At 47.8% G+C, this 23,665-nt stretch overlaps 1 protein-coding gene across 1 annotated transcript in view; it reads left to right on the top strand.

The window, feature by feature from the left end:
• The window catches only part of LOC309538267 (protein-arginine deiminase type-2-like), a 52,615-nt gene that overhangs the window by 22,592 nt on the left and 6,358 nt on the right, over nucleotides 1-23,665 (top strand). The window contains exons 7-13 of the mRNA XM_082233612.1: nucleotides 1,159-1,341; nucleotides 3,521-3,624; nucleotides 5,406-5,517; nucleotides 6,406-6,513; nucleotides 19,447-19,598; nucleotides 20,691-20,835; nucleotides 22,443-22,536. Of these exons, the coding sequence (XP_082089738.1) occupies nucleotides 1,159-1,341; nucleotides 3,521-3,624; nucleotides 5,406-5,517; nucleotides 6,406-6,513; nucleotides 19,447-19,598; nucleotides 20,691-20,835; nucleotides 22,443-22,536 (898 nt within the window). The remainder of the gene's footprint in view (nucleotides 1-1,158; nucleotides 1,342-3,520; nucleotides 3,625-5,405; nucleotides 5,518-6,405; nucleotides 6,514-19,446; nucleotides 19,599-20,690; nucleotides 20,836-22,442; nucleotides 22,537-23,665) is intronic.

Genomic DNA, 23,665 nt, shown 5'->3' with positions numbered 1-23,665 from the left:
CTGAAATCCTACTCAGAGCAGGTCCACTGAATGAATGGACCTGCCTCACACAGCTGTTGTGGGGATTAAATCAGGGGCAAAGAGAAAACCGTGTACACCACCTTGGGGGCCTCTGGAGAAAACGGTGGGATTGAAATGCAAAAATAAAATAAATACAGTGGTGCCTCGGGTTAAGTACTTGATTCGTTCCAGAGGTCCGTTCTTAACCTGAAACTGTTCTTAACCTGAAGCACCACTTTAGCTAATGGGGCCTCCTGCTACTGCCGCGCTGCCGGAGCACTATTTCTGTTCTCATCCTGAAGCAAAGTTCTTAACCTGAGGTACTATTTCTGAGTTAGCGGAGTCTGTAACCTGAAGCGTATGTAACCCGAGGTACCACTGTAAAATAAAATAAAATAAAATAAAGCTAGCCGAGTCTATTAACTGCAGTGGGTTTGCTTGAAATCAGGCTAGCTTTGGGTACAGCCTGGAGTAATTCCCACTCCCCCCAAAAAGACACATTTAATATTCTCCCCACCCCTCGCTTTTCCAGCAAGAAAAGGTTGAGCTCAGAGCATCTCACATAAATAAGCACTGAAATAATAGTTCCCTTTCAGAGAACCCTCCTTTCTCCCTGGCCTCACAGACTCTGCTTGTTTTTGAGTCCTGAGGATCAATTGTTTGGCGTCTCTCAAGGGCATCAGAGTCTGGTGACTGGGTGAAAGCTAAGACCTCTCTGGCCAGGTTGCCAAATAACTGTTCCCCGGGATTGAGTTGCAGGACCTTGAATTCTGGACATTCTGCTTTCCGAGTCAGGCGTTCAATTAGCGTATTAATTAGCTGGGTTGGGGGAGGGCAATGGAGTTGCCTTCACCTCCTCAGTGGATAGCAGGGTTGGGTGAGCTTGCTGCTTGGATGTCGGTTTTCTCAGACCCTGCCCAATCCCAATTTCCTCCCAAATCACAGGAAAGGAACTCGTATTTGAACCTGGCCTTCACTAACCCAATGAAGATGCAGTGCTGTGGCTTGCGAACATGCCTCCCGCACGGATCATGTTCACAACCCAAGCATCCACTGTATATCATTTCCTGAAATTCTTTTGCTACCTGACATTTCCACCACATATGATAAAAGGTGCCTTTCTCCCCCCCCCTTACATTTCCAACATATATTTGACCCGCAGATCCCTTCTTTGGCCAGCGCTACATCCACGTCCTGGGGCCACGGAAACTGTTCCACGTTGTGAAATACACAGGGGGCTCTGCAGAGATGGAATTCTTTGTCGAGGGTCTCCGCTTCCCAGACGCTGGCTTCGACGGTCTCGTCACCATCAACGTCAGCCTGCTGGAGCCAGTCGCTGAGGTTCGGCCAGAAAAAGAGGGGTGGGTTGGTGGGTGCAGCGGAAGCAGTGGAGATGCCTTCATCAGGCAAAGAGGATGCTTCAAATAATAATACTTTTTTAAAATTTATATGTGCCCCAGCCACTCTGGGCACCTTCCAACAAAATACTAAAACACAAAAAGCCCTCGAACATTAAAAACTTCCTTGTACAGGGCTGTCTTCAGGTGTCTTCTAAAAGTCAGGGAGATGTTTATTTCCTTGACATCTGACGGTAGGGCATTCCTTTTTTTATATAATAAAGCTTATTAGATTTTCACAAATTTAATGTATAAAATTCAGTGTTACGTAAGGTTCCCATTCGGGCTGGTATGACATCGTCATTACAGTTTTAAAGACCACCTCAAGTGTTGCTTTTAAGCAAAAAGGATTTGAAATGTCTGCTACAGAACGTTGATCAACAGTGCAACGCTGCGAGGGAAGTGAAAGGTCTGTGCGGGTAAGGGAGCTGGTATGGCAGGGCAGGATGTTAGTCTGATATTTATTGTATTCACAGCCCACCTTTCAAGCACATGGGTCTCCCTCTCCCAAGTTACTCCCCACAACAACCCTGTGGGGCAGGTTAGACAGAGGGCCAGAGGCTTGCCCAAGGCCACTCAGCGAGCTTCATGGCCAAGTAAGGGGGATTCGAACCCTGGTTTCTCCCAGCACTCTAACCACTATGCCACACTGTCTAAACAGCAGTATGCAGCCCTTTTAGCAAGCAGCTAATGGAAGTTGTTGCTTTCAGGCAGCCAAAAGCCGTCCCCTCCTCCTGGCCACTGGCATGGTGTAACTGCAGAAGGAGCTGCTGATGTTAAGGCTCGACACTTCACTTCACACTGTTAATGTGCCAGTTTTCCCTTGGCAGGTGACGGGTTCACTTTCAAGTTTCCCTTTTCTCTTTGTTTGCTACTTCAGCCACAAAGAGGCTGCTTGGTGTGTGAATCTCTCTCGCTGCCTCTCCCGCCCCCTTCCCACCTGCCTCTTCACCCCCACCCCAACAAAGCAATACGAATTGGGGGCCGCTAGAAGAAAAGGCCAGCTTTAAATTAAGCTGGACGGCCTTCTCATGTTCTCTCACTCGCCTGCTGGAATGCTGCGCATGACTCTCGTGGGGCCTGCAACTTCTATTAGCCACCTGCTAATCTGGCTAGGGATCCCTAATGGATCTGTGTTCGGCCTTCTGGTTCCTTGCCCCAGCAGACCTTTCTCTTCCCTCACAGAAGCTGTGCTGTTGATCAACGTCCCGTAGCTGCCTCTGTTTCTCTGGGCAGCCAGTTTTTTTTTTAAAAAGGGCCGTCATGTTTAATGGATTGGTAGCTTTTTATCACCGGTGCATTCTGCAACATTTCATTGGTGCAATAACAGGGTATTTAGCTGACCCAGAAACTCCAGCGGGTGCAGAATGCGGCGGTGAGGCTCCTCACGGGGTCTCTGCCATGGGAGGATATTCACCCAGTGCTTTTCCAGCTGCACTGGCTCCCGGTGGAGTACAGGGTCAGGTTTACGGTGCTGGTTTTGCCCTTTAAAGCCATATGCAGCCTAGGACCCACGTACCTACAGGACTGCCTCTCCTGGTATGCCCCGCGGAGGACCTTAAAGTCCACAAATAACAACACCTTGGAGGTCCCAAGTTGCAAGGTGATCAGACTGGTCTCAACTAGGGCAAGGGCCTTTTCAGTACTGGCCCCAACTTGGTGGAATGCTCTGTCACAAGAGACTAGGGCCCTGTGGGACTTGACATCTTTCCGCAGGGCCTGCAAGACAGAGCTGTTCCGCCTGGCCTTTGGTTTGGTCTCAGTCTGACCCTTATGTTTCCCTCCCCATATGGTTTTGATCTATGGGCTACTTTCAAAATGAGGCTGCATTTTAACCTGTAGATTAAATTGATTTATTTTTTAATTGTAATTTTACTGGTGTTAGCTGCCCTGAGCCCATGCACCGTTCTGTTTCACCAGTTGTTCTGAGATGCTACTAGCCAGCGTGGTTCTCTGCCACCATGGTTGGAAGCAGCAATCCTTCTGAATACCAGTCCCTGAAAAAGAACAGAAAGTTCTTCCTAATGTTTAGTTAGAACCTCCTATCTTGTAATTTCAATCTGTTGGTTCGGGTGCTGCCTTCTGGAGTAGCAGAATACAAGATGGCTCCATCTTTCTTCCAGGGTATTCCACAGACCCCAATTTTCACAGACACCGTAGTCTTCCGGATTGCCCCATGGATCATGACCCCAAACACTTTGGCGCCAGTCAGCGTTTTTGTCTGCAGGTAAGGTGTCAGAGAAGGAGGAGGCGGTGGAACTTAACAGGAGATGTTCTGAATGCAGGGCTTGGTTTGAATTTGTAAAACCAGCTTTGGCGTCCTGAAACTCGGTTGGGGTTCAGGTTCTGTCCGTGGTGGGTTTCTTTTCCCCAAAACTAAGCATTCGACAGCAACGAGGGAGATGCAACAAACAGCAGCTGATAGTATAAAAAGAGAAACATTTTATTATGACCATCACTGATGTTTAATGCAAGTGCCATTTAATGACACTTTACTAAAGGACGAGGTCAGGAAGACATTCAACCCAGTTTGCATTGTAAAGCAAATCTACCTAATTCTCACCGCTCCAAATTTTGCAGTGAAGTTCCCTAACCAAGTTGTGTGTACAAAAAAAACACCATACACTGGTGCAAACTGTAAATGAATATCATACAAGAACGTGCTGCCAGTTAGGGGAAATTGCTTTCCAAAATGTGTACAGTGGTGCCTCGCAAGACGAAATTAATCCGTTCCACGAGTCTCTTCGTCTTGCGGTTGTTTCGTCTTGCGAAGCAGAGCTATTAGCGGCTTAGCGGCTATTAACGGCTTAGCGGCTTTAAGAAAAAGGAAACAAACTCGCAAGACGTTTCGTCTTGCGAAGCAAGCCCATAGGGAAATTTGTCTTGCGGAACGACTCAAAAAACGGAAAACTCTTTCGTCTAGCGAGTTTTTCGTCTTGCGAGGCATTAGTCTTGCATGGCACCACTGTATTTACAAGAAGTTCAAAATGCAGACTGACGTGGTACGTTAGGAGAAATTCTCCCTAAAATGCTGATTATTTTTTATTTAAAAGCTGGTGTGGGAAGGTGGAGAACTGAAGGGAAGGTTTGAAAAAGTTAGAAACCGAAATCAACAGGTTTTCTCATCCATAGGCATCATGCTAGGTGGTCTGGAAGGCAGTAGTGGGAGAAAAGGGAGAATTGTTTGTGATATCCTGGGGGGTGGGTGGTAGCCTCTTGGCAGGGGCTTTGTCGACTTCAGGGGAGAGGAACATCTGCAGCACTCCAGAGGTTGCTGGACTCCAGCTCCCATCACCATCCCTTAAGTCATGCTGGCTGCTGGGAGTTGGGAGTCCAATGGCACTTAAGGGGCCACAGCTTCCCTGTCCTTGAACCCAGACCCTCACTTGCCTTTGTTGCCCATACTTCGCACCTCAAACACTTGCCTTTATTACCTGCAGCTACCCCTTTCCCAAGGACGCGGGTGGCGCTGCGGGTTAAACCACAGAGCCTAGGACTTGCCGATCAGAAGGTTGGCAGTTCGAATCCCCGCAACGGGGTGAGCTCCTGTTGCTCGGTCCCTGCTCCTGCCAACCTAGCAATTCGAAAGCACATCAAAGTGCAAGTAGATAAATAGGTACCACTCCGGCGGGAAGGTAAACGGCGTTTCTGTGCACTGCTCTGGTTCGCCAGAAGCGGCTTAGTCCTGCTGGCCACATGACCCGGAAGCTGTACGCCGGCTCCCTCGCCCAATAAAGCAAGATGAGCGCCACAACCCCAGAGTCGGTCACGACTGGACCTAATGGTCAGGGGTCCCTTTACCCCTTTTCACAGCTCTGCCTCCTTTTAATGGGGAACTGGGGGTACCCTACAGATGTTCCCAGCTCCTGGCATCTCTGACCATTGACCATGACGTCAACATCTGGAGGGCCACAGCTGTTCCCCAGCCCTGCTCTGTGGAATCCACCCCACATTCAAGCTGGCCATGAAAGCATCCCCAGTTAACCCATCTTTGTCCTCCCCTGTCAGCGTGAAGGATAATTACCTCTTCCTGAAGGAGATCAAGAACTTGGTCAGCAAAGCGAACTGCAAGATGTCGGTCTGCTCACGGTACATGAACCGAGGGGACCGGTGGATGCAGGTGAGTGGGTTGCCAGTCTTAACCCCTGGGGAGCCGTTGCTGCCAGCCAGTGTGGACAATACCAAGGTACTTGGGCCAACGACATGACTCAGCCTAAAGCTCCCAATCCACAATTCTGTCCACGCTTCCTGAACTGCAGTTTCCCAGGTTTTCAGTAAAGGTAAGCTGTAAGAAGAGATCTGCTGGATCAGGCCAATGGCCTATCTAGTCCAGCATCCTGTTCTTACAGTGGCCAACCAGATGGCCATGATGGGAAACCCAGGATTCGAACATAAGAGCAGTTTTCCCCTCCTGCAGTTTCCAGCAAATTGGAATTGCTGTTTCCAACTGCAGAGGTAGAGCATAGTCCTCGTGGCTAGTAGCCACCGACAGCTTTCTCCTCCTCCGGGAATTTGTCCAGTCCTCTTGTAAAGCCATCCAAGTTAGTGACCCCGTCTTGTGGGAGAGAGTTCCACAGTTTAACTCCATGCTGCACGAAGAAAGACTTGCTTTTCTCTGCCCTGAATCTCCCAACATTCAGCTTCATCGGATGTCCTCGGTTTTAGCTTTTTAGCATGTTTAGCATGCAGAGTTTTTATTTTTTTGGGGGGGGAGGAGAAAATGATTTCTATCCCCAGTGGGTCATTAAGGAACTGAGCTGGCTAGATTAAAGCAAAGCCCTTTGTGAGGAGGCAGCTCTGCATCTAATGTTACAAAAGTTGGGCAAGTCCCCCTCTTTGGCAAGAGCCCATGGGGTCCAAGCACTCACCCAGGGTCTGTGTTCCTTCGGAGAATTGAGACACGGCGGAGATTGCCATAGCGTTAAGAAATATGGTTTATTCACGTATTTACACCTTCAGTCTGCATGGAGGGAGTCCAGATCTTGCTGATTTCTCTTTTCCTCTGCAGGATGAGATTGAGTTTGGCTACATCCATGCCCCCCACAAGGGCTTCCCGGTGGTCCTGGACTCCCCGAGGAACGGAGGCCTCGAAGACTTCGCTGTGAAAGAGATTTTGGTAAGAGCATCCTCTTCTTACCGCCGTTACCACAACATGTGATTTATCCTGAATTCCCTTGTGCGAAGGAAGTTTTGCTAAGGTAAGGTCTGCTCTCATCTGCTTTGCCATCCCAAACATGCATCCTGCCAGGAAGGCAGACTATGCTGGCAGAGAGCAGAGCCACACTGTCCGTCGGACGCACATCCAGCCCACTTTTAAAGCGCAAAATTTCCATAAGAACCTAAGGAAAGCCTGCAGGATCAGGCCAATAGCCCATCTAGTCTAGCATCCTGACCTCACAGTGGCCAACCAGTGGCCTGCAGGAAACCCACAAGCAGCACAGGAGCTCTCTCCCCTACTACGGTTTCCAGGAACTCATATTCAGAAGCTTCACACTGCAGAGGCAGAGCACGACCATCATGGATAGTGGCCACTGATAGCTTTAACTTACTCCGTGAATTTGCCCAACCCTCTTTTAAAGCCATCCAAGTTGGTGGCCCTCCCTGCCTCCTGTGGAAGTGAGTTCCACAGTTTAACTATACTGTTGTTGGGCTCCCAGCTCCCGTCCTCATCCCTGACCGCTGGCCCTGCTGGCTAGGGTTGAAGGGAGTCAGAATTCTGCAGCATCTGGAGGCCAGCCCATTAGCTATCCCCTTGTGTGTATGGCGGGGGGGGGGGCAAATGTGGTTATGGGAACTCCAGAAGGGTGATGTTGACCCCGTGTGATGAGGGCTGAGCCTAGCTCATTTCTCCAGAGCCCCCACCAGACCTTGTGTGCTTTTCGCTGGGGAGAAAGGGCAGCAACGGAAAGGGCAGCAATGGTTAAGGGCATCTGGGAGCAGCAGGAGGCTGACGTGGAACCCGCTGGGTCAGTCACCTGAAAAGAAATGGGTTTTTAATGCTGCTGTTTCGCTCTGTGAGATCACGCTGTCTTCATCTGCTCTGTTCCCCTTGGAAGGGGCAGAGCGAAAACACTGGATGATGCAGCACAGCTGGACTGCATCATCTCCCCTGTTGCTTCCCTGCCCCCTAAAAACACCAAGATTCCCCTTTTCTTTTTAAAGTTTTTATTATTTTATTTTGACAAAGTAATAATCATAAATAAATGAGAATAAAAATGAGCACCCCACCACTGAGACCATTCCATTGTAACTTATCCAACCTCCCAAAATTTCAACACCTTTTGCGATGGTTTGACCCCTTTCCATTTTAACAGTACAAATTCTACAAGCACCTTCCATATCTCCTCGAAATCATTTCTCCTGCATATTCACCGTCTTACCTTAATGGCACATGTCAATTTATCATTAATAGCTATATCCCACACACCTCTTTATACCATCCTTCCATTTTATATTCTGCTTGCCCCTTCCACTTCTTAGTTATCATAATCCATGCAGCTGTCAATAAATTTGCAAGCAAGTCCTTCATAGCTTGCGAACCTTCCACCCCATCGTAAATTGATAATAATGCTACCTCTGGACTTTCGGTCAGCTTTAACCTAGTGATTTCTGTTATCTCCTTAAACACCCTTTGCCAGAAAAAATGTACATATTTATACCCCACCACGTGTGAACATAATTCCCTGTTTCCTGGCCTTCCGCTCCAACATAACACCGAAAAGATTCCCCTTTTCTGTTTCCTTACAGCGAATAGAAATAAGGGGTCAGCAGTGGTTCCTCTGAGGCATCCCTTGACTCGTTTTTTAAAAGGCCCAAATTAACTCATAGGAATCTGCCTAATATTGGGTCAATCCATCTAGCACAGTATTGTCTGCACTGACTCTGCAACTCTCCAGGGTCTCAGATGAGGGAGTGTCTTCCCAGCCCTACTTCGAGATGCTATGGACTGGACCTGGGACCTTCTACATGCAAACCAGGTCCTCTACCACCCTGTTGTGGCCCTTTTACTAAAAGTAAAGCCAAGGTTCTAGTCCTCAATGGTTTTGGAATAAGGGGCTGACTTAAACAGCACCATAGGAGCTGCCTTTATACCCTTGGTCCAGCTAGCTCAGTATTGCCTACACCGGTAGTGGTAGTGGTTCTCCAAAGTTTCAGGTCTTTTCTAGGCCTACCTTAGGATGCTGCTGAGGACAGAACCTGGGACAGTCTGCATGCAAAGCAGATGCTCTGTATCACTCAGTTTTACAGCCCTTTCCCTTTTGGATCAGCGGCAGCTCAGAAGGGCTCTCCAGGCCTTCTTGCTTTGGGATCGCACATGCCTTCAGTCGGAGAACACAAGGGCATAGTGGGCCTCCTCCAATTCTCACAAGGGCCCGCCAGATGCCCCAAAGCAAAACCAGCAAGTAGGATTCAAACACAAGAGCTCGCTCCTCTCTTGCCCTTTCCAGCAACTGGCATTCAGAAGCATTTCATGCTGTATTGTTTTTAACACTCTATTGGGAGCTGCCCAGAGTGGCTGGGGAAACTCAGCCAAATGGGCGGGGTATAAATAATAAATAAATTATTATTATTATTATTATTATTATTATTATTATTATTATTATTATTATTATTTACTGGTCATCGGGCTAGTAGGCATTGACAGCCCTCTCCCCTCCATGAATTTGCCTAATGCCCTAATCCTTTTTTTTAAAAAAGCCATCCAGATTGATGGCCATTTCTGCCCCCTGCAGGAGTGAGTTCCGCAGTTTAACTCTGTGCTGCACAAAGAAGGACTTCCTTTTATACATCCTGAATCTTCCATCCAACGTTCAGTTTCACTGGATGTCCGCCAGTTATTGTGTTACGCTTTCTCCTTGCCAGGCATAATTTTATCACGTTGCCACCTTTTCTCTAAAGTCACAAACGCTGAAGCCTTTCCTCCTAGGGGAGTCTCCCTTTTCTGAACCGTTTCCACCTCTCCAGGATCCCTTTAGAGGTGAGCGTCAAGAACGGGCGAGGCATCTAAAAACTGCCCCCTCTTGCCAGACAGCCCACTGACGGCTTGCGTCAAGCAATGTCAGCCAAGGACAGGCAGGAGCCCTTGCCAGCAGCGAATCAGAAAAGTGGGCAGGGTGAGGGCCGAACCTTTGGCAACCCGTTAACCTCATTGGACCTCAAGTCTAGATTCGCACCACCAGATCTGGTCTCTGTGTGTCCTTCTAGCCTCTCGTGAGATGTCTGTGCCCCTGAAATTTAGGGGGTGCCTGGGCACCAGTCTGTCTTGCCGCTGGGCGCCACCCCGCGTCGCTGGTAACAGGAGACGGGAGCGCGGAGCGCTGTTGGCACCCCCCTCATGGTCCGCGCCCGCCTCAGAGAAGGTTAATCGCTTTTAAACATGGTGAGATCTATCATTTATCATGCTTCGAATGAGTACAGCCAGTCCTGGATTTGTCATGCAGGAAAGGAATACCACGTTGATCTCTGGCTCTTACTTTGCAAATATATATAAATATGTATGCAAGCAATCACCCCTCTAAAAGGGGGGGTGGAATAATAGCATTTAGAAAAGCAATTTTGGACTCTGGAGCGAGCTGAACGTATTATATTCCAATTCTTTGCTTTGAAGCCTCCTCTATTCTGCCTCCTATCTTTTCCAATCTCATTTTCCAGATGGGACACTTTAGCCAAATATTCTCGCCCCCTTCTCCGGCAAGGCACACGTGGCCATCCATAAGCCCTTTGTGGGGCTTAATGGAAAAACTGAGAGGTGGGAGAAATTATTTCTCTGCGCAGAAGGACTTGGCTTGAACGAACCAAGGGGAGAAGCAGTCCTAGCCGCAATGGTCCCATCTGAGCCATTATAGGAATGGAAACTGGGATCTTTCCCGAAGGACCTTTCCTAAAAGCGGCAAAGTAGTTAGAATCTCAGAGCGTCTCAGTGAAAAGTCGCGGAATTGTGGAGTTTCTAGAAATTGGTGTTCAGAATTGATGCTGCCTCCAACTGCAGGGCAGAGCTGTCTAGTAGCCGTCACTAGCCCTCTTCTCCTCCCTGAATTTGCCCAATCCTCTTTTAAAGGCGTTGGCGTTGGCGATTATCACATCCTCCTGTGGAAACAAGTTCCCCCAGTTTAGCTCTGTGCTACGTGAAGAAGTCCTTTCATAATTTTATCAGCCCTGAATCTTCCAACATTCAGCTTCAGTGGAGTTCTCGCTTTATGAGAAAGGAAGAAAGCATTTCAACTTCTCTATCGCATCACCTCTTATTTGCCTTTTCTCTGAACTAATAGGTCACAAACACTGCAACCTTTCCGTCCCCTTGATCATATTGCTTGCACTTCTCTGGGCCTTCTCCAGCTCTGCCATCTCCTTTTTGAGGCAAGGCCTCGGGAGCCGTGGGTTTTGGAATCACCCCACCCCCACCCCTCGGCAGCAAAGTTTCAAGTCTCCAATCCCCCATGAGCGTGAAGAGGAATGAGAAGAAGGCTCCATCCCATCACCTCCCGGAGTTAATTGCCTCTCCGCCATTTAGGGGAAGCAAGTGGAAACCCAGGCACTAACCCAATACATCCTCATTCCTGCATAAATCATCCTTATGGCAGCCTCCCTCTCCCCACTGTGCCCACCAGAAATTGGGCCCTCGGGCATGCGCAGAAGGACGCTGCAGTCTTCTCTTTCCACCAAGCGAGTCTCCCAAGCACAAGATAAACAAGGGCTGTGATGGTTCAGGGAGCTGCTGCAAGAGACGGGGTGCCAGGAGCCGGCCCCACTTGGTCAGGTGGTGTCGACTCCTTGGGGTGCCCCCTTTTCCCTGCCTTATGGTTTTGTTGTTTTTGTTTTAATTCTTTAGTACAGGTAAAGGGACCCCAGACCGTTAGGTCCAATCGTGACCGACTCTGGGGTTGCGGCGCTCATCTCGCTTTATTGGCCGAGGGAGCCGGCGTACAGCTTCCGGGTCGTGTGGCCAGCATGACTAAGCCGCTTCTGGCAAACCAGAGCAGCGCACGGAAACGCCTTTTACCTTCCCGCCAGAGCAGTACCTATTTATCTACTTGTACTTCGACGTGCTTTCCAATTGCTAGGTTGGCAGGAGCAGGGACTGAGCAACGGGAGCTCACCCCGTCGCAGGGATTCGAATCGCTGACCTTCTGATCAGCAAGTCCTAGGCTCTGTGGTTTAACCCACAGCGCCACCCGCGTCCCTATTCAGTTTATTCTGTGAACAAACCTGTGATCTTGTAATGAAGGGTGATATATGCGTTTAAAACATCAACATCATCATATACCCATGTGGTGTTGCTGCAAGATTTCTCTGAAAAGATGTACCTTATTCAGTGACTTTTTGAAGAAGCACACACAAAATTAAAATGTCCACAGGAAGACAGGAAGCTGAGTTATACTAAGCCAGTGCCTTGGGTCCACCTAGCTCAGAGCTCTCCACACAGACTGGCAGCAGCTCTCCAGTGTTTCAGGGAGAGAGTCTTTCCCAGCCCTACTTAGAAGATGTCAGGATTGAACCTAGGGCCTTCTGCATGCCAAGCAGTTGCTCTGCCACTGAGCTGTGGCCCCTCCCTGCTTGGAAATGCTGCCAGCATTGATTGAAATGGGGGCCCCGTCCGCCACGCAAAGCAGGGGCTATACCGCTGAGTCACAGCCCTGTCCGAAAACAACTGTGCAATGATTGTAAATCTCACCAAGACAACTGATTAAAAGTTTCTGACATATTTATTTCACAAAATGTATGCACTGCTTGATTGTAAAAGGGGGGGGGCGGAACCCTCAACACAATTATCCATCAGAATAACGAACAACAATCATTCAATGCATGCAGAAAGTCACAAATTTGCAAGAGCAGATGGTGCTGGGGTGTTTTGTTTAGTTTTCGAGGTTCTTTGGGGATTTAACACAACATCTCTCGACCCAACTCCACCCAGGCAGATGCCCTTATTAATGCCATTTAGTGGCCCTCCCCTCCCCTCCGAAATCTTCCAGTCCTTGGGCTCCAGCGATGCAGCTGGCATGCTGCCCCCTTCCCAGGGAGGCTTTTGCAGCCCTCCCCATACCACAAATTCGTAAGATGGCATCGCAATTGGCTACGGCCACGAGGCTGCCCCAGTTATCCTCGGACAAGCAAAACAGGCCTTCGCAGTCAGGATTATTGAATGACGAAGGATTAAGGCGATGAAACAGATACCCTGAGTCATTCTGAAATCTATTTGGAGGTAGGATTCGTACGGGGAGCTCTGGTAACGTTATCCAGGCAAAAGACTCTGCGCTTTCTCTGGTGGCTTCCTGGCCACTCCTACCCACCCGCCTTTCCGAGCCCACAAGGCCTTTAAGGAAAAGAGACGTTTTGTCCAAGGACATCACAGGGAAGGAATCCCAGTTCTTTCCTGGCCTTGGGATGAAGCCGTCAAGCTGTCGTCGGCCACAACTTTGCTTTCTCCTTGGCCGTGTTGGCGCAATCGCCGAAGCATCTTCTGGCAGGAAGAAAAAGGGCCCTTCTGCGATGCGCTTCGTTGCACCGCCCGGTAACCTAATCGCGGAGATGGGATTACACCTTGAAAAGTAGGTTCAAACAACCTAATATCCTGCCAGGCCGTTTTTCAGTGCCAAGTCTTGTTGAAACCTAGACCCTTTTTGTGATTCCTTTCCATCTTTCCTGCTCTGAATCCCTGTTCTCCTTTCTTAAAAACATAAGAAGAGCCCTGCTGGATCAGGCCCAAGGCCCAGCTGGTTCATAATAATAATAATAATAATAATAATAATAATAATTTTATTATTATTTATACCCCACCCATCTGGCTAGGTTTCCCCAGCCACTTTGGGAGGCTTCCAGCACATAACAAACATAATAAAACTTCAAACGTTAAAAACTTCCCCATGTCTTCAGATGTCTTCTAAAAGTTGTGTTGTTCCTTATCTCCTTGACATCTGATGGGAGGGAATTCCACAGGACAGGCGCCACTACCAAGAAGGCCCTCTGCCTGGTTCCCTGTAGCTTCACTTCTCTCAGGGAGGGAGCCACCAGAAGACCCTCAAAGCTGGACCTCAGTGTCAGGGCTGAATGATGGGGGTGGAGATGCTCCTTCTGGTACACAGAGCCGATGCTGTTTAGGGCTTTCAAGGTCAACACCAACACTTTGAATTGTGCTCCAAAACATACAGGGAGCAGATGTAGGTCTTTCAGGATCGGTGTTATACGGTGGCTGCTCCCAGTTACCAGTGTAGCTGCCGCATTCTTGATCACTTGTCATTTCTGGGTCACCTTCAAAGTTAGCCCCACGTAGATCACATTGCAGTAGTCCAAGGAGGAGATCATAGAATCATAGAGTTGGAAGAGACCACAAGGGCCATCGAGTCCAACCCCCTGCCAAGCAGGAAACACCATCAGAGCACTCCTGACATATGGTTGTCAAGCCTCTGCTTAAAGACCTCCAAAGGAGGAGACTCCACCACACTCCTTGGCAGCAAATTCCACTGTCAAACAGCTCTTACTGTCAGGAAGTTCTTCCTAATGTTTAGGTGGAATCTTCTTTCTTGTAGTTTGGATCCATTGCTCCGTGTCCGCTTCTCTGGAGCAGCAGAAAACAACCTTTCTCCCTCCTTTATGTGACATCCTTTTATATATTTGAACATGGCTATCATATCACCCCTTAACCTCTTCTTCTCCAGGCTAAACATGCCCAGCTCCCTTAGCCGTTCCTCATAAGGCATCGTTTCCAGGCCTTTGACCATTTTGGTTGCCCTCCTCTGGACACGTTCCAGAGGAGCGTGTGAGAAGAGGATGCTGGGCTTGTTGGGCTGTATGATGCAAGGACTTGTGGGAGTTGTAGTCCAAAACAGCTGGAAAGCATCTAGCTGCTGGAGGCTGTATTGAAGGCTCTTGTCCTGAGGTCAGTGTGGGACCTTTTAAAAATAAAAATCCACGAACTTCCCTATGTGTTTCTCTCCCTCCCCCAGCCAACCCCTCCCCCCTTCAAACATCTCCTTTTCCTTTTTGGGCAGAGATTTTTGAACTGCCAAATTGCAGATTCCCTCTCTGTCACTCGTAAATCTTCCTGGTGCTGACTTGAATCCATGACATCTTATCCCTGCAAGACAGCTGGTCCCCCAGCAGTTGGTGGCTACCGGCTTTCAGCACCGCAAACCTCCGCATACACGCAGACATACACACCCCAAAAACGGAGGAATGATATGTTCGAGTCCTCTCTTGGGGGAAGAAGGCAGGTGGACTGGAGATGCTTCCCTGGGTGCTGAGACATCGTTTGAATTGGTGGCCTCTGTGAAAAGTTCATGGAAGGGCCATAGCACAGTGTGGTACTAAGGGCACCTGTTTGGCATGCAGAAGGTCCCCGGTTCAATCCCCGCTGGCAGCATCTCCAGGTGGGTCTGGAAATCTCCCCTGCCTGGAACCCTTGAGAGCCATTGCTGCAAGTCAGTGTAGGCAACATTGAGCTACATGAACCAATAGGTTTGATTCAACGTGTTGTAAACAAAATCTGCCCTTCTTCCCTTATGGGGTATCCAAGAGCCCATATAGAGTCCTTAAGTGGGTTCCCTATTGGTAGGAGAAAATAACAGAGAATATTGAGAAGCAAAGCAGCTAGTAAGCCTGATCTTTATTGATCTGTTGCAACAGGGTGCTCCACTCACACGCAGGAAAGGAGGAGGAACCCAGAACAAAGGTGTGCCTGCCCTTATATAGACATTTTAAATTCCCTGCCCTGGAGCTCAAAACCACCCCTCCATACATCATACATACATCACAGAAGGGGTATAACCCAAGACCAACCCCCACAAACATCATTGCCTTTCCTGGTAGTCTGCCCATTCCTTTGAGATGGTGATTTCCCAGTTCCTGAGACAAGGGGAAGGCTCCCTGACCCCCTCCCTCCTTGCAGAGAAAACGTTTGGTCAGTTTGGGAGTTAAAATGGTTTCAGGTTGGTCTTCCTGTGCTGATCTATGTACGTGCTTGGTTGGTACATTTATGAACATTTATTATATATGTAAGACCTTAAATTTTATTATTACAAACGTAAGGCTGCTTCCAACATTTCAGTTTTATGCCCAGTATGTAACTCTCTTCGTGGCCCCCAAATTTGGACTTAATTCCAAATTAAGCTGTGTGGCTTAATAAACAGAGGCTATGTGCAATTTTCTGGCTGCCGCCTGTGTGCGTTTAAGTAGATATGAGCTTGGGTTGCAGATGTGAGCTTGGATTAGGCGAGACAGGGTGGGCTCTTAGCCCAGACCTTACCCTATTTAGGGACGTTCGTCCTGGAAAGATGCATTTGCTTCACCCGTTCCCTTTCCCAGTTAAAGATCCCTTTTATGCTTTGCTTTGGACTGCAGTGCAAAGTCAATAGCAAGAGTGCTTCTGAGCATATGTTGTTCCTGTTTCTTCTCACTTTTAACCCTGCTCTTCCCAAGGAGTCTGTTTAAGATTTTAACCTCGTTGTGGTTTTAGACTGGTTTGAGTGGATGCCTTTTTCCATTTATATTTGTGGCTCTGAGTGTATATACATGACTGATAATAGCAATAAGTTAATTCATTAAAAGCAATCTCTTTTCCCCGACACACACAGATGCAAATAATCCTCAGAGAATTGCCACGAGCTCAGCAGATAAAGTGGAAAAGTCAATGAGGGGGGCAGGCAGCCCACCCAGCTGAACTCTAGCAGATGCCCTCCAAGTGGAGCTTATGGGGGATTTAAACAGCTCAGGGAACTGGGATGGGCCTGACTGTGGAGACATTTCATGCTTATTAGCAGAGTATTGTGACATCTTGTCTGTCAGGACAGCTGCTTCACACCTCCAAGACCTCTGCAAGATAACATTAGGGCAACACGTGCCTTTTCTGCCCTTTAGAGCTTCCTTTGTGTTACCCAGCAAGGATTGTTTCAAGACCCTTCCCTGTTATTGACCTAAGGCGCCATCTGCACTGTGCATTTAAAGCACTATCATCCCACTTTACACAGTCATGGCTTCCCCAAAAAATCATGGGAGCTGTAGTCTGTTATGAGTGAAAATAAAAAATTCCTTCCAGTAGCACCTTAAAGACCAACTAAGTTAGTTCACGTATCTGAAGAAGTGTGCATGCACATGAAAGCTCATACCAAGAACTAACTTAGTTGGTCTTTAAGGTGCTACTGGAAGGAATTTTTTATTTTGACTATGGCAGACCAACACGGCTACCTATCTGTATCTGTTATGAGTGGTGAGGGTTGTTTGGAGAGTCCAGTTCCCCTCTGAGAGTTCCCAAAATTTCCCTACAATTCCTAGAGTTCCCTGGGAAGAGGGATTAATTATCAACCCATGAAGGAGCTCAGAGACAATTTATTGATGGTTATGGCTATTATTTCAGGCAGCCCTCTATTGGGAGGTTTTTAATGCTTCATGTTTTTATTATGTTTTTAGATATGATGTAAACTGCCCAGAATGGCTGGGGAAATCCAGCCAGATGGGCAAGGTATAAATATTAATAATAATGATGATGATGTTATTTCAATTTATTTTTGTGGTACCTTGGTTCTCAAACTTAATCCGCTCTGGAAGTCCGTTCCAAAACCAAAGCATTCCAAAACCAAGGCGCGCTTTCCCATAGAAAGTAATGCAAAATGGATTAATCCGTTCCAGACTTTTAAAAACAACCCTTAAAACAGCCACTTAACATGAATTTTATTATCTAACGAGATCATTGATCCATAAAATGAAAGCAATAAACAATGAACTACAGTGGAACCTCGGGTTGCGGACGTAATCCGTGATGGAGGCACGTCCGCAACCCGCAGTGCTGCGCCCGCACACGCGTGTGACATGATTTGGCGTTTCTGCGCATGCGTGAAGCACGATTGGCAAAACCTGGAAGTAACCCTTTCCGGTACTTCCGGGTTTCCCATGGTACGCAACCTGAAAATGCATAACCCGAAGCATATGTAACCCGAAGTACCACTGTACAGTAACACAATCAATCAATCAATAAATCAGTAGCTGAACTGGGTTCTACAGAACCACAAAAAGGAGCCGCAAAAACAAAAAAAACCAAATAAATAGGAAAAACAGACAGACCTCAACGTAGCACTCAAATCAGAAGTGTGGCACTCAAATTGGAAGCGTAACACTCAAATTGGAAGTGTGGCACTCCAAACGGAGCACATTCAGCTTCCGAAAAAAGTTTGCAGACTGGAACACTTCCGGGTTTGCAGTGTTTGGGTTCCAAACTGTTTGAGTACCAAGGTACCACTGCAATGCCCTTTATCAAAAGATGTCAGGGCAGTGTACAACATTAAAGCACGAATTACAAAGCATCCGTGATAAAAACATAGTAAAAAGCATGCTGACAGACAGCCTAATGGTAAAATAATCATAATAATAGCAATCCTTTCCCCCACACTTTTACAGGCCATAGATTACTTAATAATCAGAGGCCTGGGTAAAGAGGAATGCTTTTGCCTAGTGTCTAAAGATGGCACCAGGTGAGTCTCTCTGGGGAGAGCATTCCACAATCAGGGAGCCACCAATGTTTCAATGGAATCTCCGAGTTGAACCCTTTCAGCTGTACACACAGGCATTCACCATTTCCGTGTCAATTTAATAATAATAATAATAATAATAATAATTTTTTATTTATACCCCGCCCTCCCCAGCCAAGGCCGGGCTCAGAGCGGCTTACAAGCAATAATAAAAACAAGATGAATGATTACAACTTAAAAACAAAAATAAAATACAACATTAAAATAATGGAACATTAAAATATTAAAATGTAGCCTCATTGCAGGAGAAGGAAAAGAAAAAAGGAAATGGGGGGGAGGGAATCAAATTGGCTCCAAGCCAAAGGCCAGGCGGAACAACTCTGTCTTACAGGCCCTGCGGAAAGAAATCAGATCCTGCAGGGCCCTGGTCTCATGAGACAGAGCGTTCCACCAGGTTGGGGCCAGTGCTGAAAAGGCCCTGGCTCTGGTTGAAGCCAATCTAACTTCCTTAGGGCCTGGGACCACTAGGGTGTTGTTATTTATGGACCTTGAGGCTCTCCGTGGGGCATACCAGGCGAGGCGGTCCCGTAGGTACGAGGGTCCTAGGCCGCGAAGGGCTTTAAAGGTCAAAAGCAGCACCTTAAATCTGACCCTGTACTCCACCGGGAGCCAGTGCAGCTTGTAAAGCACTGGATGAATATGCTCCCATGGCAGAGACCCCGTGAGGAGCCTCGCTGCAGCATTCTGTACCCGCTGGAGTTTCTGGGACAGCTTCAAGGGCAGCCCCGCATAGAGCGAATTACAGTAGTCAAGCCTGGAGATGACTGTCGCATGGATCACTGTGGCCAGGTCAGGGCGGGAAAGGTAAGGGAGCAACTGCTTGATGCGGCGAAGGTGGAAAAATGTCGCCTTGGCTGTTGCTGTAACTTGCGCCTCCATGGAAAGTGAGGCGTCAAGGATTACACCCAAACTCTTAACGGAAGGCAATGGCACTAACTGGGCCCACTCAAGAGAAGGGAGTTGGTCCCTCATCCCCATACCATCCCGACCCAGCCATAGGACCTCTGTCTTCGAAGGATTTAGTTTCAATCGGCTCCCACGAAACCATCCAGCCACAGCTTCCAAGCATCTGGTCAGTGTGTCCAGGGCCGAGTCAGTGTGGCCATCCATCAGCAGATAGAGCTGAGTGTCATCAGCATATTGGTGACAGCCCAGCCCAAAGCTCCGGATAATCTGGGCAAGGGGGCGCATAAAGATGTTAAAAAGTATCGGGGAGAGAATTGCGCCCTGTGGCACTCCACACACCAAAGAGCACAACCAGTTACGGGCTATGCCCTGTATCCCCACGTCTGCGAGGCGATGGTCCAGAAGATCATGATCGACCATGTCAAAGGCTGCTGACAAATCTAAAAGGATCAGCAGCCCTGACCCGCTTCGATCCAGTTGTCTACGGATATCATCTGTTAGGGCAACCAGAGCCGTCTCCGTCCCAAAACCAGGACGGAAACCGGACTGAAATGGATCTAATTTAACAATGATACTTAACATTGTAGTGGGAGCCCTGTGACTGAAGCAGATATCTTTCCCCTCTGCAGGGCCCAGATTTCGGCTACGTGTCCAGGGAGCCCCTCTTTGAAGAAGTCACCAGCTTGGACTCTTTTGGGAATCTGGAAGTCAGCCCGCCAGTGACTGCCAATGGAAAAGAGTACCCTTTGGGGAGAATCCTCATTGGAAGCAGCTTCCCTCTGTAAGAGAGTGCACGCGGATGTTGATATTGTAAAAGACCAGACGACCTGAATTTCTGGTTTAAAAAAAGAAAACTCAAAACCCACCACGGACCATTATCAATCATAGGGCTTGGGCACCTTTTTTTTGCCTTGTGCAAAGCCTCCCGCTGTTGCCTGCCATCGTTGGATGAGAACAGAGGCTAAAGGGGCATGGGAAGAATTAAGATAAATATGCATTTTCCTGCAAAGGACAAAACATTCAGCCCTCTCTGTGGCCAGAAGCTGGTTGGACGGGCATCTGAGGCTCATGTCAATGGTGGCAAGAGGGATTGCAGTGAAAGCAGTGCAGAGGCGATGATGTACTCTGGCAAAAGAGAAGATCTGTCACCTGCCTCACTACTCAAATGATAGGGCCGGCCCTGTAAATACATGTCTGTTTTCACTGGCCTCATTTTTCTCTCTCATTCTTTTCCTTCTCTTCTTCTGGGGGAATGTGTTTATATAACTAAATATCCAAAGATATTCCAAAGCACTTATCCTCCAATAGTTTTTTTTATACAGTCAAACCTCAGTTGTTGAACGTAATCCATTCCGGAAGCCCATTCAGCTTCCGAAATGTTTGACAACCAAGGCGTGACTTCTGATTGGTTTCAGTAGCTTCCTGCACTCGGTGGAAACCACGTTGGATGTTCAGCTTCCAAAAAACAGTCGAAATCCGGAACATTTACTTCTGGGTTTTCGGTGTTTGGGATCCGAGATTTGACTGTACATACTTCTTGACTTCCCACCCCTCCTTTCCTGATGTTTATTTTTATTACTCCTTTTTATTAGCTGCTTTAAAACACACATATTTTTTATTATCTAAGCCCCAATATTGCTAATCCTTTCAATAATCTGCTGCTTATATTTCATAACCTGCCTGTGACTTCATGTATGGGTGATAGTTTAGTAGATAACCCATCAATGGTTTCCATTCTCCCTTAAACATCATTATGTCCTCTTCGTTTAGCAGTCATTTTCTCCATTTCAGCGTAGTCCATCAGTTTCATAAGCCATTCATCCTTAATTGATTATCCTCCTTCTTTTTCTTGGGGGGATGTTGACCTTTTCAGGTCCGCAGGGCGGAGGATGACCAAGGTGGTGCGGGATTTCCTCTATGCCCAGAAAGTCCAGTCACCCATCGAGCTCTACTCTGACTGGCTGACGGTGGGCCACGTGGACGAGTTTGTGACTTTTGTCCCCATTCCTGGCAAAAAGGTGAGCATCAGCCGTGAAGGTCTGTGACCCTTACGCGTTGTCGCTAGTTAATTATGTGTTTTGGGCTGAGAAACAGCGATGAAAGCATAGCTGGTGTGGCCATAACCTTCTCCTCCTATGGATTCATTCAGTCCTCTTTTAAAGGATTGGACGGAGACTATGGAAGAGTCATGGGGACACACGGAGTCACACTCTCCTGAGTGTGCATGTGTGAATTCAGCAATGCTTAGCTTGTTTTGGGTTCTTAGTTCGTTAATGTTGTTAATATTGTTTTGTGAGTTATGAGCGCTGTAACGCTTTGTGAATTTTATAATACAGTGGTACCTCGGGTTAAGTACTTAATTTGTTCCGGAGGTCCGTTCTTAACCTGAAACTGTTCTTAACCTGAAGCACCACTTTAGCTAATGGGGCCTCCTTCTGCTGCCACACCGCCGGAGCACGATTTCTATTCTCATCCTGAAGCAAAGTTCTTAGCCTGAGGTTATATTTCTGGGTTAGCAGAGTCTGTAACCTGAAGTGTATGTAACCTGAAGCGTATGTAACCCGGGGTACCACTGTACGACTTTTCTTGTGGTTGTGTTGTTTTCTTGTGGTTGTGTTGTTTTCTAAGTGGTTTGTTAATGGTGATTAGTTGATTATTTTAAGTGATTTATGTTGCGGTTGTGATGATGATAAATATTATTATTATTATTATTTATTTGTACCCCGCACATCTGGCTGGGTTTCCCCAGCCCCTCTGGGCGGCTTCCAACAAAGATTAAAAATACATTAAAATGTCACACATTTACAACTTCCCTGAACAGGGCTGCCTTCAAATGTTTTCTAAATGTCAGGTAGTTGTTTATCTCTTTGACATCTGATGGAAGGGCGTTCCACAGGGCGGGCGCCACTACCGAGAAGACCCTCTGCCTGGTTCCCTGTAGCTTTGCTTCTCGCACTGAGGAAACCGCCAGAAGGCCCTTGGCGCTGGACCTCAGTGTCCGGGCAGAACAATGGGGGTGGAGATGCTCCTTCAGGTATACTGGGCTGAGGCTGTATTCTGCTGTGTTATTATTTATGGCATGTAAGCTGCTTTGTGACTCATGTGAGTTAAAAGCGGCATAGGAATATAATAAATAAACAAAGCAAGCAAGCAAAGGTAAAGGGCTCCTGGCCAGTTAAGCCCCGTCAATGGCAACTGTCGGGTTGCGGCGCTCATCTCACTTTCAGGCCAAGGGAGCCACTGTTTGTCCATAGACAGCTTTCCAGGTCATGTGGCCAGCATGACTAAGCCACTTCTGGTGCAACGGAACACCGTGATGGAAACCAGAGTGCACGGAAACGCCATTCACCTTCTGCTGCAGCGGTACCTATTCATCTACTTGCGCTGGTGTGCTTTTGAACTGCTGAGTTGGCTGACCTTCTGATCGGCAAGCCCAAGAGGCTCAGTGGTTTAGATCACAGTATCGCCCACATCCCCGATAAGCAAGCAAGCAAGCCATCCAGATGGATGGCCAGCATGGCTTTCTGTGGGAGGGAGTTCCATAGTTTTAACCATGAGCTGCATGGAAAAGTCCTTCCTTTTACCTGCCCTGATACGGTCCTTCATTTCCCTTTCCTCCTCTCAGCAATTCCGGATGCTCATGGCCAGCCCTTCCGCCTGCTACAAGCTGTTCAGGGAGAAGCAGAAAGAAGGTCATGGAGAAGCCGTCATGTTCAAAGGTAGGCTGTCCAGACAGACCCAGAACAAGAGTATAAAAAGAAACCCTGCTAGATCAGGCTGGTGGCCCATCTAAGTCCAGCATCCTCTTCTCACAGGGGCCAACTAGATGCATGTGGGAAACCCGCAAACAGAAGCCAAGCACAATAACCCTTTCCCCTCCGTTTGATGTTTAGAGTATAGCCATTGTGGCTCGTAGCCGTTGATAGCTCTCTCCTCCTCCATGAATTTGTCCCATTTTCTTTTAAAGCCATCCAGGTTGGTGGGTCGTCCTGTGGGAGGGGGTTCCGCAGTTCAACACTGCACAAACGACTTTCTTTTACCAGTTCTGAATTCTCCGACATTCAACTTCGCTGGGCGTCTGCGAGTTGCAGTGTTACGAGAGAGGGAGAAAAGCTTTTCTCTAGCCACACTCTTCATGCCAGGCATAGTTTTATATACCTAGCGTGTTGCCTCTTACTTGCCTTTTCTCTAAACTAAAAAGTCCCCAAAATGGCAATCTTGCTTCATGTAGCTGTCTTGGAACAGAGTCCTGCCTCTGAGGAGGGAATGGACTCTCTGGCATGTTGGCATTCATTCATTTTTTAAAAGAGCTTGTGCAAAATTGGCTCATCAGTTTTATCGCTCCTTTCGCAAAGCACTTTGTAACACAACCCAAAACTCCCCCCCCCCGTGTGTGTGTGTGTGTGTGTGTGTGTGAGAGAGAGAGAGAGAGAGAGAGAGAGAGAGAATCACACAAGTGGCTTTGCCCATCCTTATTCTGCACCAATGTGTGGGGAAGCAGGACAAAGATGTCTCACGGACGGCTCCTGCAATTGCCTTATGTCCCAAAGAATGGGGAGGGGAGGCCCATAGTTGGAACACATCATGGACCCTGGCTTCAAATTATCCAGCCTCCTTGTAGGGGATAATCAGATCCACTTCTTGCCTTGGACCCCCCAAGCTGAGCGTTTGCTATGTTCGAAATGCAGCTCCCCCCCAGCAGATGCTACTGCAGTCTCAGCTGTGTACGATAATATTGGCAACATTACAGAAGCAGCAATGGTCACACCATGCATTTAAGGTCCATTTAAAGTACAGTGTTCTCCCTCCCTCCCAAAAAACCCAATAATCATGGGAAGTACCCTACCT

This window comes from Podarcis vaucheri (assembly GCF_965113315.1).
Source record: "Podarcis vaucheri genome assembly, chromosome: 7".
In the NCBI taxonomy this organism is placed as follows: domain Eukaryota; kingdom Metazoa; phylum Chordata; class Lepidosauria; order Squamata; family Lacertidae; genus Podarcis; species Podarcis vaucheri.
The sequence above is the reverse complement of the archived record's forward strand: the minus strand, read 5'-3'. Positions and strand labels throughout refer to the sequence as shown.